Source organism: Vicia villosa, unplaced genomic scaffold, assembly GCF_029867415.1.
Source record: "Vicia villosa cultivar HV-30 ecotype Madison, WI unplaced genomic scaffold, Vvil1.0 ctg.001843F_1_1, whole genome shotgun sequence".
In the NCBI taxonomy this organism is placed as follows: domain Eukaryota; kingdom Viridiplantae; phylum Streptophyta; class Magnoliopsida; order Fabales; family Fabaceae; genus Vicia; species Vicia villosa.
The window spans coordinates 219,349-236,174 of record NW_026705745.1 but is presented as its reverse complement, the minus strand read 5'-3'; the positions used below and the strand labels follow the sequence as shown (position 1 = coordinate 236,174).

The 16,826-nt window shown below is 36.8% G+C and overlaps 1 protein-coding gene across 1 annotated transcript; it reads left to right on the top strand.

Moving 5' to 3' along the window:
- Positions 1 to 446: 446 nt before the first annotated feature.
- On the top strand, positions 447 to 1,880 carry LOC131636845 (uncharacterized). Its single transcript, XM_058907436.1, has 2 exons — positions 447 to 873; positions 967 to 1,880. The coding sequence occupies exons 1-2, from the start codon at positions 447 to 449 to the stop codon at positions 1,878 to 1,880; spliced, it is 1,341 nt and encodes a 446-aa protein (XP_058763419.1).
- Positions 1,881 to 16,826: the final 14,946 nt, after the last annotated feature.

Below are 16,826 nucleotides of genomic sequence, written 5' to 3'. Positions count from 1 at the left end.
CCAAACTGGTATAGGGCAGTACTGCCCTAGCCCGTATATGCGTCAGTTTTTTGTCGTATTCCCTAGCCTGTAGGGATTTCCTCTTTTATATTATGATACCTAGCCTATAGGGGTTCTTTTTTTGTATGACATTATCCATAACCCTTAAGTGGTTTCTATTTGTTTATCCCTTAAATAGTGGGGGTATCCTTATGGTAATCTTCACCCTACGCCATATTGCATTGCATGTCCATGAAAATTGTAGCATCCTCAAAAATAAAAATAAAGTATATATTCGCATACCATTACATCAAACATCATATGAGTTTATTTCTCTTATCATTCATGCATCTCATGCATTTCTACCAGGAGCTCATTTCGCAACTTGACTTGTTATTTAGAATCAGACGACAGCAAAACTGATTTTACGACATTTGAGGTTTATCATGGAACAATTTCAGACAGAGATGGCAGAGATTAGGGCTCGGACGGGGACTAATATGGGTCCATTTATGGAAGTTATTCAAGCCATCGCCCATGGACAAGAAGAGTTAAGGCAGCCTGTTCAGAGGCCAGATGTTATTGGTGATCCAAGTGACGTTCATCGAAAAGGTGTCAATCTTAGCCAAGAGGTTCCTTTGAATCAGAATGTTAGAAACACTGTTCAAAATCCTATCAACGAGACTCTGTACCTTGAGAATATTTCTGTTTCGTCTTATGATACCTTTAAGTTCCCGACGGATGAAGATGTGGGTAAGTTTCGTCTTTTGGACAAGAGATTGAAAGCTATTGAGGATCGTGATTCCCTTGGTTTAGATGCTGCTAGTTTATGCTTGGTGCCTGGTATCAAGATTCCTCCTAAGTTCAAAGTCCCCAATTTTGAGAAGTACGAGGGTACCACTTGCCCGATGACACACATAAAGGCATTTTGCAACAAGATGGCTCCTTATGCAGAAAATGATAAGCTTCTAATGCACTTATTTCAAGATAGTCTTAGTGGGGCGTCTCTTGAATGGTATACCCAGCTTGAAAGGACCAACATCCGAACTTGGAAAGATCTAGCCAAAGCCTTTTTCAAGCATTACAAGCATAACAGTGATATGGCTCCTACCAGAATTCAACTTCAGGGTTTGACTCAGAAAGTTGATGAGTCTTTTAGACAGTATGCACAAAGATGGAGAGAGTTAGCTGCCAGAGTTCAACCCCCCCTTTTGGAACGAGAGCTTGTTGACATGTTCATGGGCACTTTGCAAGACCCCTATCTGAATCGGATGGTTGGATGTACCACTTCTGAATTCTCAGCCTTGGTTGTCGTAGGAGAAAGAATTGAGCACGGTCTTAAGACTGGTAAGATTCAGGATGTTGCTACTACTTTTGAATTCCCAGAGCAGGATGATGAAGAAACAAGTACAATTTCTGAAGTTGAAGAAGAAGGTCATGCTTATTCTCCAGTTCAGATCCCTTGTTATCAGATGACAGAAGTTATTCCTGATCAGGATGCTCCACAAATCTGTGCTGCAACTATTAGTCAGCCACCAATTGAGTTTGTTCAACAAAATCCATATCAATCAGTTAAGTATGCTCCTCTACAGCAAAACTATCAACATGATCATCGTCAACAGGGTAGGAAAAGGTACAGGAAGCCAAAGAGAGTGTTTGACATGATTTCTATGCCTTATAGTCAATTGTTATCTCAGTTACTCGAGCTTTCTTTAGTGGAAACCAAGCAGTTGGATCCTGTTATTCCTCCTTATCCGGGGAAATTTGATCCCAACGTCAGATGCGGTTACCATGCTGGGGCGCCTGGTCACTCAATTGAAGACTGTAAGCCATTTAGAGATAAGGTACAAGACCTGCTTGACTCGAAGACTATTGTTTTCACACCAAACGGTCAGAATTAAAGTTTCCTTTCTCAACTGAGCGTCAAAACTACTAAGCGCATCTTCCGAAGCAATAAGTCTAGACGGAATCAAGTCTCCTCAATGTTGGCAATCTTTGTTTCATTCTGCACTCTCATTTGTAATTTTCTTGTTTTGTTTAGTACTTTATTGTATGCAGAACTTGTTTGTTTTTGAAATAATAATCATAATGCATTGAATATTTTTGTCTTGAAGCAATCTATTCGTTTTCACTCTTAATCGCTTTTATTTGCTTTTTGTGATACTCAACTCTTGTTTAAAAAAGTAAAGTAACTCTGGAGGGAGGATGATGACCATGATACCAAGATTTTCAAATGGTACGCTTTTGAATAAAACCTTGCTGATGATGTACAGGCATTGTTTCAGATCCCCAAACACCGGAGATATAAGGAAGATAGACCCTCGTTAACCCCTTTGAGCCTTGGAGTAGAAGTTTCTTTTCTGTTCAAAAAAACCTTCATTTTTAACCCTGGGGCGGGTAGTCTTCAGTTAATTTGATCGAGCGTTCAAATTTCAAAAGGAGTGTCCTATTTGGGGATCACCACACCTTATCCCTCACACGTAAAGAGGTCAAAAAAATCAAAACCACAATGGTTATCCCTCACCGACCAAAGACTAAGACAGTCACAATTATTTCAACAAGTCAAAAGACTTGAGATCACACGACTTGTTCAAAAAAGAAAAAAGAATGAAAAAAAGAGAAAATAAAGAAAGCCCGCTAAGTCAAAAATCTGAAAACAAGTGACTTAGGCAAAAAAAATTGGGGCATCTTGCTGGACTTCCAAATCAAAATTCAAAAGAATTTGTCCAGGAAAAAGTTAGGGAACAAAAAAAGCAAAACATAATGAAGAGCTTGTAAGGCACAAAAGGATTACGAAATAAATATCCTCAGCAAAGAATAAAGTCGTATGATCAGACACCAAAGAACAAAAGGTGAGTGACTGTCATGTCCATAAAAAAACTCATCGATTCCTCAACCGCAACAAAACTCCTCTTGAGATATGAGTGCTCATATCGAGTTAACTGAATATAGAATTGGAGAACATCATGGAGATTGTGTGGGCACCAAATATCTTTGAGCCTTAAATCCTTTTTTCTAAAACCGTGAACCAGGCCACGTTACAACCTTTAAAAGTCCTAATTGAAGCATGGGTTAATTCGAAAGCATACTATAAACGAGAGTACAGTAATCTGACTCCTATGAGGCTTGCTAAAACTTTTGAGTTGGTATCACACCATCTTTCATACAAAAAAAGGAAAAAATTCGATGTTAAAACATCCTTTCAATAATAAGTCTTTTAAGTTTCAAGACAAACATAGGGTTTGCATTAGAATTATATTTCTCATGATAAACATTCTTTGCATATGAAAAAGTGTTTGACATCAAGGAAACTTCCATAATGAGCTTCTAATGAAAAGTTGCGTCCTCCCGAAGGAGAAGCTGTCTTCAAAACTCCGTCGAGTTGGGGCAAAAATATCTCAAGGTATGATTACCAAGGGGCACGGAAGAAAATGATAGTACTTGTCGAGTAAAAAATCAGTCAATTTGGGGCAATCAATTCGAGATATGATCTCTCAGATTCAGTCAATCTGGAGTAGTTATGTCAATACTAAAAAAAATCTCTCATAATATTGAGTAATCCGGGGTAGTCAGGTCAAGATTCGGAGAATCTCTCAAAGTGTTGAGTAATCAGGGTCTGTTACCCAAGCATCATCCAAGCCATCACAAACTTGGGCAAACCATGGGCAATGTTCCACGGTTCATGACACTGGGGCATGTTACCTATGATGGCACAAATTTCAAGAAGTCCTCTTGAAACGAATTCCTTCAAAAGCCCTGCAGACTGGGGCAAGATAGTATACTTGGGCTTTTCCTTCTTTTCAAGGATTGATCGGGTTAAGTCCGGGTGCAGGCTATACAACTTGTGAATTCGAAGAAAATGTCGAGAAGTCAGGATCGTTATCTTCAATAGAAGCCCGATTGTTGCTGGCCTTCCAACATCAGGGATGTATCTTTATCCTCAACTTATTTAGAGATTTAAATCCAGATGGTTGGCGTACCTCAGCAGATGTTAAAAGACTCATTTCATTGAGCTCCTGTTAGTTATCTCTGCATATCACATTGCATCCTCCAAAAACGTGTAGCATTTCCACTAAGGTGGAGCATTACGCTAAAAGAAATATATGATTCAAACATGCATCGAAGCATAAGCCAGATTAGAGTTTTTATGAAGCACCCTTTGCTTCCCTAATTAGGCTGGTGTAACTTCTCCGAAGAGAACTCTTTATTCCTCAGGTATCCCGAGTGGTATTACCAACAGGTTTTTCTCAAATCATTTCTTCTTGTTGTTGCTTTTTGCAAGCTTCTTGACCTTGTGTTATTTTGGTCTCACAAATACGATCTTTTCCAAAGACCAATACCAGTACAGTACTGTTCGTATACTTCCTGGTAACCCTACCGACGATAATGACCCTTATGTCATATTTCATTTCATCTTCTACCCTCGAGTCGTGAGTTTCCGACCCTCGAGCCGTGAGTTTCTAACCCTCGAGTCATGAGTTTCCGACCCTCGAGTCGCGAGTTTTCAACTAATTGCTTCCTTTCCGACCCTCGAGTCGTGAGCCTTCAATATATCATTTCTTTCCGACCCTTGAGTCGTGAGTTTGTTTCCTTTCCGACCCTCGAGTCGTGAGTTTTACCTTTCCGACCCTCGAGTCGTGAGCCTCCAATATGTCGTTTCTTTCTGACCCTCGAGTCGCGAGTTTCTGACCCTCGAGTCGTGAGTTTGCTTCCTTTCTGACGCTCGAGTCGTGAGACTTCAATTTATCGTTTCTTTTTGACCCTCGAGTCGTGATTTTCCGACCCTCGAGTCGTGAGCCTTCAATATATCATTTCAAAACCCGTATTGTCTACCCCCTAGATTGTGGTAAATGTGCGACTACTTTTCTCAGGCATTGATCCACATCATCCTTGCCCATTTTTGTTACTTACTTTATTTTTCAAACTACTTCTCAAAAAGAGTCTTTAGGCAAATTTTGGGGTCTTCCGGTATTTAATAACCCTTCGACTCGAACGTGCGAGAAATGCGTACTCTCACACCCTTCAGTCGAAGAGTAATTAAATAGGGGCAGCTGTCATACCCCAAATTTGCCCGACTTGTTTCTATATTTAAATTTCTTTTAACTTTAATTTTATAAGCTTTTTTATTCAATCTTACTAACATTTAACAATATATATATATATATATATATATATATATATATATATATATATATATATATATATATATATATATTTACTTTGAATTATTTTTATTTTTTAATAATTAAATTTTGCTTGACACTTTACATGTTTTATAGTGTAAATTTAATTTGAATAAATTGATTAGCATTATTGACAAGGAGATATATTTAAAGAGTAACGGGTGTCCCAAGATATGAGTGTTCAAATCACACCTTCTCCCATAATTTTATTCTATTTTTTGTCATATTTTTCAATTATTAAAATTTTAGATTTTTATTATTAGTTCTTATTTTTATAATTAGATTTTATTATTATAAGATTTCACTAATAAGTTTTGTTATATTTTTTATTAAAAATTGATTTCCATATATTAGAGTTTCTTCGGTCCAAATAAACAAAAATAACTGCAATAAAACACTTATTCTCACCAAGATTTCACGGCCAAAATTAAGAACTTTTCAATATTTACACGACAAAATACTCAAACTTTCCAAAACATCTTCAAGACAGCATCTTAAAATTCTTTGAAGAGAATTAAACATGGGACAAAGCTCTTGATGTCAATAAATTGTTTTGTTTAATTCCATCTTTGATTTAGGCTATAAGAACAGAGGATTGAAAGCGGAAAGGGGGGAGAGTTTTGGAGAAATAAAAAAATATATACAGAAGAGACTAAAAACACCATTACCGGACTTCGAGTTTTTCAGTCGAAAAACATAGTCCAAGCTCTCGTCTTACCACCACGTAAGAACGAAACTCCCTCCGAGCTAAGGCGCCACCGCGCGTGGGACACAAATCGCCCTTTCCGATCGGAATCGGCGCACGACCTTAAGACTTCCCTCTCCGATCAACACCGTGCCACATCGCCGGAATCAGAACTCCATCCCCGGTAACCTTTTGTACTTATTCTAAAGATGCAGCTTTTATTTCTATGTTTTAAAATTTGAATGTGCAAAATATTGTTTTGAGTGAACATTGTTGGTTTGGTTTTAGAATTTGTTTGATTTGTCTGAGATCTGGAAATGTTGAGAGAAAGTAGATGGAGAAGAAGGAGTACATTGGTTTGGAAAGAGAGATAAATGTGTTATGACTAATTACTCCTTATGGCATCATATATTTTACTTTCTTTTTATTAAATAAACTGCCACGTGTCACTATGAAATTGGACCGTTAGAAAATTATAAAAATACTACACACAGAATAAATGGGGATGTAATTCTAAAGAAGGCTACTGTATGTACACGTTTTGCTCTTTTCTTGGCATTTTTCATTTTTAATTTTTTTTTTCAATTAATTTAGTTAGTTAAGTTTAATTTGATCTATGTAATTTATTTGAGTAATTTATTTTGTTTAGAGTATCAAACATTAAAAACACCAAAAAACAAATAAAAATAAAATTAGCAAAAACTAACCTTTGCCCTAATATCAATAAAAATCGTTTTTTCTGATATAGGTGAATGTACGTTTGCCGTATCTCAAATTTAAAACTTATTAAACCTAAATCTAGAAGGGGTCCCCTTGAATACAAGGGAGACGAAGGGTGCCTAACACCTTCCCTTCGTTTAACCGACTCACGAACATAGAATCTCTGAAACTTAGGGTAATCCGTTTAATTCCCTTCCTTTAGGATAAAATAAATGGTGGCGGCTCTTTTCCGTAAAATTTTAGGCCGGTTGCTACATCAACCATTCTTAGTATGCTTATCCACTATCTCTCCATATATAAATGGCCTGGTAGCATTACAAAGAAGATTGAAACCTGGATGAAAAACTTCATTTGGAGTGGCAATATTGAGAAGCAAAAAATTGTCATTGTAGTCTGGAAGATCTGCTGCAAGAAGAAGTCTGAAGGAGGCCTGGAAATCCCTTCCATTAAAGCTTACAATTCCTGTTCAAAACTGCAGCTGTGTTGGAAGTTCCTTAATGATAATCAAAGTTGGTCCAACCTTCTGAAAGCAAGAGTTAAAAGGAATGGTAAGCTCATTATTTATTCCATCAAATCCTCCATATGGAATGGTATCAATGATGTTCATAGCCAAGTGATGGAGAACTGCATTTGGAGCATAGGAGATGGATCTAGAGTTAACTTTTGGCTTGATAACTGGCTTGGGCAACCCTTAGTCGAAAATTTCAATATACCGGAGAAGTATCACTTTTCTTAAATCTCAATAGTCAAAGATTGGTGGATTAATGGCTCTTGGTCTGTTAATAACAACATTCAGCTTGCTTTCCCTGATTTGCTTCCTGCTTTGTCTGAAGTCACCATTCCTGTTCTTGAAAATGAGGATCTTTTCATCTGGAAAACCACTAAAGATGGCCAACTCACAATTAAAGAAGCCTATAACAGCATCATTAAACCCTGACCTTCTTCTTCTTGGAAGTCCTGGCCTTGGGATATTGACACTCCTCCTGCTCACTCAATGCTTCTATGGAGATTAATGCACAATAAGCTGCCTACGGACGAGAATCTTTGTATTAGAGGCTTCTTGTTTCCTTCTCTCTGCAATCTCTGCCTTTCATCTTGTGAAAATTCTATTCATCTTTTCTTTGAATGCAAGTTTGCTAGTAGTGTTTGGAACTGGTTCTTAAATATCCTTCAAATTAATATGGTGATTCGAAACATGGATGATTGCTGGAAACTCCTGGACCAAAACTGGTCCCCTCAATCTAGGTATGTTCTTCATACTAGTATAGCTAGCATTTTCTATCATATTTGGTCGATTAGAAACAAAGCAAGATTCGAGGACAAGGCTATGCATTGGAAAACCTGTGTTGTGAAGGTTGCTGCCCAGGCTAAACTGACTGGGAACAACACCTGCAGGATTTCAAATTCGTCCATCTCCAATTTATGCTTGCTCAAGAAATTTGATGTTATTCTGAATCCTAAAAAGCCTACATCTCTCCTTGAAGTGCTTTGGTCTCCACCTCTCATTGGTTGGACGAAATGCAATATTGATGGAGTAGCTTCCGGTAACCCGAGACTGGCTGCTTGTGGTGGTGTGTTTAGAGACCATAATGCTACTTATATCCTAAGTTTTTGTGACTTCCTTGGGCACGGCACTCCTGAGAATGCGGAGGTCTTTGCTGCTATTTTGGCTATCGAGCAAGCTAAACGGCTGAACATCACTAAGCTTTGGCTTGAAACTGATGGCATATGTTCAAGAATCGTTATTTAGTGCCTTGGAAGTTTCAGTCTCGTTGTCTCTTGTGTTGGAACTATACAATTCAAATTGAGTTTATGATAACATATAATTTTCGCAAAGCCAATTTTTATGCGGAGAGATCATTAGAGATTACTTGCTAGATAAGTCGGGTACCCCTAGACTTGGGGTTTCTCTTTAAGGGGTTTTGATTTGGTCCCCCTTGTGTACTTTGTCTTCTCTTTTTTCTTAATGATATCTTCTTCTTTTGATTAAAAAAAATAGAGTTTTTTATTTCTATTTTTTTATTTCAGGCCCAACTTTCTTTTTTTATAAAGTCCATTTACATTCTTTTTACACTAAACAATAAAATAAATAAAAGAGGGGGCCCATTTATTTGTCTTCATGTTTCTATGCTCCACCCACTTGCTGCAGAGACAAACAAAAACTTGCACCATCACATACTACCTGCAAAAGTCTGCTCCAAAAAACCTGCATAGAACAGCCAAGAATTTCACCTAAATGTTCACTCAAATACATGCACCAAAAAAAGCAATAAACAGTTAACCACAATTGTTCAAATCTTGACCCCTTTTCCCCCCAAAACCCTCTCAAATTCATTTATAAATAACAGAGGGAGACCACAAAGAGAAGGGGGAAAGGAGGCCACAAAGACACAGCAAAAAAAACCTAACTGAGAAATTGATTCAAAACCGTTTCACATCAAACACCAACGATTTCCATATCAAACCTTCCTCACTCTGATCAACTACCTAACTAAGAATTAAACATACCACCAAACACCCTAAATTACCCTTAATGAAAAAAACAATTACCCTTACAAAAACCATTTATTGTAATTTGCTAAATCAAAATTTTATTTCCACCAATCATATTTAACCATTCCTCCAAGTGGCACACATATTTCCTTCTTTTCCCTTTCTCCATCCATCTCATTTGAAAATACCCTCTTTCCCTCACTTTCTCTCACTTTTCTCTTTCTTCTTTCTCTCTCCCAAAACCCATAGCAATAGCACAACTACACAGACAAGATCAGAATCTCCATAGGTTATGCTTTATTTCATGTTTTTGTTTGTTATTTTTACTAGACCCGTGTTTTACTGAGTTTTATTTATTTTATCCCCTCTCTCACTTTGTTTTTGTTTGTTGGCACTGTTGATTTTTGTAGGTCAAGAAAATGTAGATGAAGTGTTTGATGAATGTTCTACAAATGATAATCCTTTGCCTCGAATAGATCCATCAAACTATATGTAATATTTAGTATCAGTTATCAACTACTTAAGAGCTTTTATATTGGATCTGTTTTTATACTGCTACAACATATTGATGATGTATTGTTCATGATGAGTGCAGCTAGCTAACTTGAACCTTTAAGAAACTCCATTGCTCAGAACTTTCAATCTAAAGAAGGGAGACACAGTCCTTTGTCTTTTTTGTGCAGATAAAGGTTGTTGAACGAGAAAGACATCAATGTTAACAGAGAGCTGATGGTTGGTTGACAAGATAGGTACAAAATTTTGCCATTAACTATATTAAGTTGTCTTAAATCTATTACTATTTTTCAGGGTTTGTAGCTATGCTATTATTGCTTGTATATACTTTTACATTGTTTACTTAACTTTTCAGGGTTTGTAGCTATGCTTTTATTACTTGTATATACTTTTATATTGTTTACTTAATTTTGAGTGAAGCAATTTGCCTGGATGTTGGAACTATTTGACTATTTGCTTGACTTAATTCTTTTTCAACTTAAACGGGTTAATTTTAATTTATTTCAATGTTTTGACATCAGACTCTGAAAAAATAAATGATTCATAGAGCAGTGCTTGGATCCTTGGAAAGATTCTTTGGTGTTCTTATAGAGCATTATGTTGGGGATTATGGCTTTCTCTTATGCAGGCTCGAACTTACCTATTTCTAATGCCCAGGTAACCTTTGACTACTTAAGAATTATATGTAGATTGGTTTTGTATGATGAGTAGTGAATTATTGAGAAATATTTGTTCATTTGCAAATAGCTTGAGTACTGCAAGGATGTAAAACTTGACATTTGACAAGAATTTGTTTAACTCGACGATGTGCAGCTTATGCTGGTCTTGGTTTTCTCCATTGTAAGAATATGTGTTTGACTTCCCTTATAACTTCTTAGATTTTTTGTTTCTTTAAAATCATCTCATAACAATTTTTGTTTCTGTTTATGATTTTGTAGGGTTCTTTTTGTTAGAACAAGATTTGTTCTGATCAATATTCTTGTTTTGATGATAACAGTATATATGAATTTTGTATAAGACAATGTGGTACTCTTTTGCATTTTCCATTTCAGGAAATATATAAAGAGTATGCACAATTCAGCGCTCAGAAGCACTGACTTAGAAGGTTCAAGATTGCAACATCAGAACATGCTCTCGCAAGACATCAGAAGATGGTCAGGCAGAATCAGAACAGGGTCTATGAAGCATCAGAAGAACATGAGATCAGAAGAAGAAGATCTGAAGTTCTTATGGTATCACGCTCAAGCACTTCAAGGTCTAAAGACAAGAAGATGCTATAGCACCAAGCTGAATGACTCTGATTATTCAAACGTTGTATTCACAAATCTGAGATCAGAAGCAAGTACAAGATGACAGGCTACTCTGACTGACAAAAGGAACGTTAGAAGCTACAAAAGGCAAAGTCAGTAAAAGCAGCAAAAGCATGGCTCGAGGTAGTTAACAAAAGTGTGAAACATTAAATGCAGAGCTGTACTATACACGCAACACATTAAATGCTCCTAACGGTCATCTTCTCAAATGCCTATATATAGAAGTTTTGATGTGAAGCTCAATACAACACTTGCGCATAATACAGAAACGCTGTCAAATTCAAAGCTCACGAACTTCATCTTCAACCCCACAACTATTGTAATATTTATTGAGTGTTAAGCTTAGAACTTAAGAGAAATATCAAAGTTGTGATTATAGCTTTCTAAGAAGCATTTCAATACTCTTGTAAACATTTATTTTACATTGATTGTAAAAGGTTCCTAGAGTGTTCAGTGAGATCAGTAGACTCTAGAAGACTTAGAAGTTTCTAATTGGTGTATTCCTAGAGTGATCAAGTTGTGATTAGTATACTCTAGAAGACTTAGAAGGTATCTAAGTGGAAAACCATTGTAATCAAGATTGATTAGTGGATTAAATCCTCAGTTGAGGTAAATCTCTCTAAGGGGGTGGACTGGAGTAGTTTTGTTAACAACGAACCAGGATAAAAATAATTGTGTTAATCGTTTTTATCTTAAGAGTTTTTAAAGTCACACTTATTCAAACCCCCCCTTTCTAAGTGTTTTTATATCCTTCAATTGGCATCAGAACGCCGGTTCTAGGTCCAAGCACTTAAGCGTGTTAGAAAAAGATTCAGGAAGAGAAAAACACTAAGTCAATATGGTTGATCCACCAACTGCTGCATCAACTGCTGCACCTATTTCTAATGATAAAAACAACAATGGAAATGGATATTCTAGACCACCAGTATTTGATGGTGAAAACTTTGAATACTGGAAAGATAGATTGGAAAGTTACTTTCTTGGTCTAGATGGTGACTTATGGGATCTACTTGTGGATGGTTACAGACATCCTGTAAATGCTAGTGGATTAAAGATGTCAAAACAAGAAATGAGTGATGATCAAAAGAAACAATTCAAAAATCATCACAAGTCAAGGACTATTCTGCTGAATGCTATTTCTCATGCTGAATATGAGAAGATATCAAACAGAGAAACTGCCCATGACATCTTTGAATCCTTGAAGATGACTCATGAAGGGAATGCCCAATTTAAGGAGACTAAAGCTCTTGCATTAATCCAGAAGTATGAAGCCTTCAAGATGGAGGATGATGAAAACATTGAAGCAATGTTCTCAAGATTTCAAACTCTAACTGCTGGATTAAGAGTGCTTGACAAGGGATACACAAAGGCTGATCACGTCAAGAAGATCATCCGAAGCTTGCCCAGAAGATGGGGCCCAATGGTGACTGCATTCAAGATTGCTAATAATTTGAATGAAGTCTCTCTTGAAGAGCTGATCAGCGCCCTGAGGAGTCATGAATTAGAGATGGATGCTAATGAACCTCAGAAGAAAAGTAAGTCTATTGCATTAAAATCTAATAATAAAAAATGCACTAGCGCTTTTCAGGTTGAAGAAGAAGATTCTAAAGAGTCGGAATTAGAAGAAGAAGAAGATGAATTGTCCATGATCTCCAGAAGGGTAAACCAACTCTAGAAGAGCAAACAAAGGAAGTTCAAGAACTTCAGAAGTTCCAAAAAGCCTGAAAGAGGAGAATCTTCTAGTCTTAGAAGATCTGACAAAAAGAAGGTCACGTGCTTTGAATGCAAGGAGCCAGGTCATTACAAGAGTGAGTGTCCAAAGCTTCAGAGGGAGAAGCCCAAGAAGAAGTTTCAAAAGAAGAAAGGCCTTATGGCTACTTGGGACGATTCAGATTCATCAGAATCAGACTCTGAAGATGAGCAGGCAAACATTGCGCTCATGGCCACTGTTGATGATGGATCAAAATCTACATCAGAATCAGACTCAGACTCTGAAGAGGTTTTTTCTGAACTATCTAGAGAAGAGTTAGTTTCTAGTCTAACTGAAATTCTAGAACTCAAGGCTCAACTTAGTACCAAATACAAAAAGCTGAAGAAGCTATTTGAATCTGAAACTAAGAAGCTTGAAGTAGAAAATTTTGAACTTAAGAAAAAAGTTTTAAAATTATCCAAAGATGTTGAATCATCTTTTGGTTCAGAAAAGTCTATTCCAAGTATGAACAATATTCTTAAGGAATATGACTTGAGTTTTAGAAAGTTTTTATCTAGAGGTATTGGAAGAAGTCAACTTGCCTCTATGATATATGCAGTTAGTGGAATCAAGAGAGTTGGCATAGGCTATGAGGGTGAAACCCCATACAAACTTGAATCTGTGGATTATATGAAAATCACATACAAGCCCTTGTATGATCAATTCAAGTATGGCCATTCCCATGATATTAGGCTCACATCACATGCTAAAAGTTTCCACATTACACACACTAAGAAGAATGTGACACAAAATAGAAAATATCATGTTACTCGACTAAGGAATATCATGCTGTACCTCTTGTTATTTATCATGCTAAACCCTAGTTCAATCAGAACTTGAGGAGAACTAACAAGAAAGGACCCAAGAAATTGTGGGTACCTAAGGAAAAGATTATCCCTGTTGGAGATATCCTTGGCTGCAAAGAAGACAAAGGAAAACATGTCATGGTACCTGGACTCTGGGTTCTCGTGGCACATGACGGGAAAAAGGTCTATGTTCCAAGACCTGGTGCTTAAATCTGCTGGAAAAGTTAATTTTGGAGGAAACCAGAAGGCCAAGATCATTGGCTTAGGAACCATAAGTATTGGTAACTCTCCTTCCATAACTAATGTTCTGCTAGTAGATGGATTAGCTCAAAACTTATTGTCCATAAGTCAATTAAGTGACAATGGTTATGACATAATCTTTAATCAAAAGTCTTGTAAAGCTATTAGTCAGAAGGATGGCTCAATCCTATTTACAGGCAAGAGAAAGAACAACATTTACAAGATTGATCTTCAAGATCTTAAGAATCAGAAGGTAACTTGTCTTATGTCTGTTAGTGAAGAGCAATGGGTCTGGCACAGAAGATTAGGCCATGCTAGTTTGAGAAAGATTTCTCAGAATAACAAACTTAATCTGGTTAGAGGACTCCCTAATCTGAAATATAAATTAGATGCTCTTTGCGAAGCATGTTAGAAAGGGAAGTTTTCCAAACCTGCATTCAAGTCTAAGAATGTTGTCTCTTCCTCTAGGCAGCTAGAACTTCTGCACATTGATCTGTTTGGCCCAGTCAAAACAGCATCTGTCAGAGGGAAGAAATATGGATTATTCATCGTAGATGATTATAGCAGATGGACATGGGTAAAGTTCTTGAAACACAAGGATGAGTCTCATACAGTGTTCTTTGACTTCTGCACTCAGATTCAATCTGAGAAAGAGTGTAAAATCATAAAGGTCAGAAGTGATTGTGGTGGCGAATTTGAGAACAGATTCTTTGAGATTTATTTCAAAGAAAATGGTATTGCCCATGATTTGTCTTGCCCTAGAACTCCACGGAAAAATGGAGTTGTAGAGCGAAAGAATAGGACTCTACAAGAAATAGCCAGAACCATGATCAATGAAACCAATATGGCTAAGCATTTCTTGGTAGAAGCAATTAACACTGCATGTTATATTCAGAATAGAATCTCCACAAGACATATTCTTAATAAGACTCCTTATGAATTGTGGAAGAACAGAAAGCCCAACATTTCTTATTTCCATCCATTCGGATGTGTATGTTATATTCTGAACACTAAAGATCATCTGCATAAGTTTGATTCTAAGGCACAAAAGTGTTTCCTTCTTGGATATTCTGAACGCTCAAAAGGCTACAGAGTATACAATACTGGAACATTGGTTGTTGAAGAATCAATCAATATCAGATTTGATGATAAGCTTGGTCTTGAAAAGCCAAAGCAGTTTGAGAATTTTGCAGATATAGAAATCTCTAATTCAGACGCTGAAGAACCCAAAAGCAAAGTATCAGAAGATCAGGTTGCTGCTTCATTAGAGAATCTCAGAATACAACTTAGTAGGATATTGTGATGCTGATTACGCTGGAGATAGAGTTGAAAGGAAAAGTACTTCTGGAAGTTGTCAATTTCTTGGAAGTCACCTGATCTCCTGGTACAGCAAGAAGCAAGCTACAATTGCCCTCTTTACAACCGAAGCAGAATATGTTGCTGCTGCTGGATGTAGTACACAGATGCTCTAGATGAAGAGTCAGCTAGAAGATTTATCAGATATATGAGAGTAACATTCCTATCTTCTGTGATAATACTTCTGCTATCTGTTTATCTAAGAATCCAATCTTACATTCCAAAGCTAAACATATTGAGATTAAACGTCATTTCATTAGGGACTATGTTCAGAAGGGTGTTTATCTTTAAACTTTGTTGATACAGACCATCAATGGGTTGATATCTTTACAAAACCCCTTGCTGAAGATAGGTTTAAGTTCATTCTGAAGAATAACAGTATGGATTTATGCCTAGAATGAAAGGATGAGAAGTTCTGATATATGGATTAGATTTGAAATGATCAGTTTTATTTCTTCTTATAAGAAGTTCTGAATGTTGATCAATTAGATATTCTGATTCTGTTATTGCTAATGTTTCATATGTCTAAGTTGATTCAGAATCTCTTTTAAAGAAAAACAGCTGTCACCAGCTATTCTAGAAGATGAACACGTGTTCCCTCTAATTGGACAAGCATGCGTGCAGTTGATGAGACACCGCCCCAGGTAACTATGCAAATCATTTCAAATATCACGTTTTACCCTAACGTCACTCATCATTAAATGCTAACCGATTCAATCTCTGTAATCTCGTTCGTTCAGAAACATATTGCATTTCATTTCAAATCCGTGCCTATATAAACTCATCTCCATAACATTTCATCTCTTTCCATTCTCTCTCTTTGTCCGTTGTCTTTATTTGTTCATCTCTCTCTCATTTTGCATAAACCTTAGTTACTAAACCTTAATCTCAGTGTGAATCCATGGCTTCATCTTCAAATATTCAATGCAAGGCATCATCGTCTCATCAAGTTCAACAAAAGAAATCTGCAATTACTCCTTTGAAGTCTTGTTCGATTCCCTATGATGAACTGGAGGTTCTCTGCGAAACAATGGTGGATTTTGAAAATCTTATGGCACATGATTTCAAAACCAAAATTGCAATGCTAGTACAAGAATGGTCTAATTTCTTTGAAAGGTTGATTGGACCAGTTTATCCCTTATTAATTAAGGAATTCTGGACACATGCTACGGTTACTTCAACTGCTATCATCTCCTTTGTGTTAGGGCATGAAGTTGTTGTGACTGAGAAGCTGATAAGGAAATTGTATTGTCTTGATGGTTTAAATGGAATCACTGGTGCTCTTCATGGAAGAACTGATTGGGATAAAATTGATCAAGAGTTGTTCTCTTCTGGTGCTGCCTCTCCTTTCACGACTGACTTGAAGCCTTCCTACAGAGTATGGGCTGAGATCATTCTGGGATCTCTCTATCATAGAAAACCATCAAACTCTGCTACCTATGTTAATCAGGATCAGAAGTATATATTATTGTGCATTGAAAAAGGAATGAGAGTCAATCTACCACACATTCTTTTTCAACATCTGAAGACAAATATTGAAGAATCAAGAGATGAAGAACGTCAGAAGTATCCCAACCTCAAGAAGAATACTATTCCTTTTAGAAGAATGATTTTAGATATTCTGATTGAGAGTGGCTTGATAGATGTTTTGAGAGCAGCTGACTCACTTCAGAACTTGACTGCTATCCGAGGGAGTATTCTGAATGCTCAGTCTCTAAAAAGGATGCAGCTGATTGAAAAGGTGATCACTCCTTCAAAAGTGTTTCCAGATATTCTGACCAGAAGAACTCC

Bases quoted from the DNA above. Each gene is read 5' to 3' on its own strand.
- LOC131636845 (XM_058907436.1), top strand. From the start codon at position 447: ATGGCAGAGATTAGGGCTCGGACGGGGACTAATATGGGTCCATTTATG. The intron at 874-966 runs GTACCACTTGCC...ACTTATTTCAAG, and splicing joins CAATTTTGAGAAGTACGAGG to ATAGTCTTAGTGGGGCGTCT.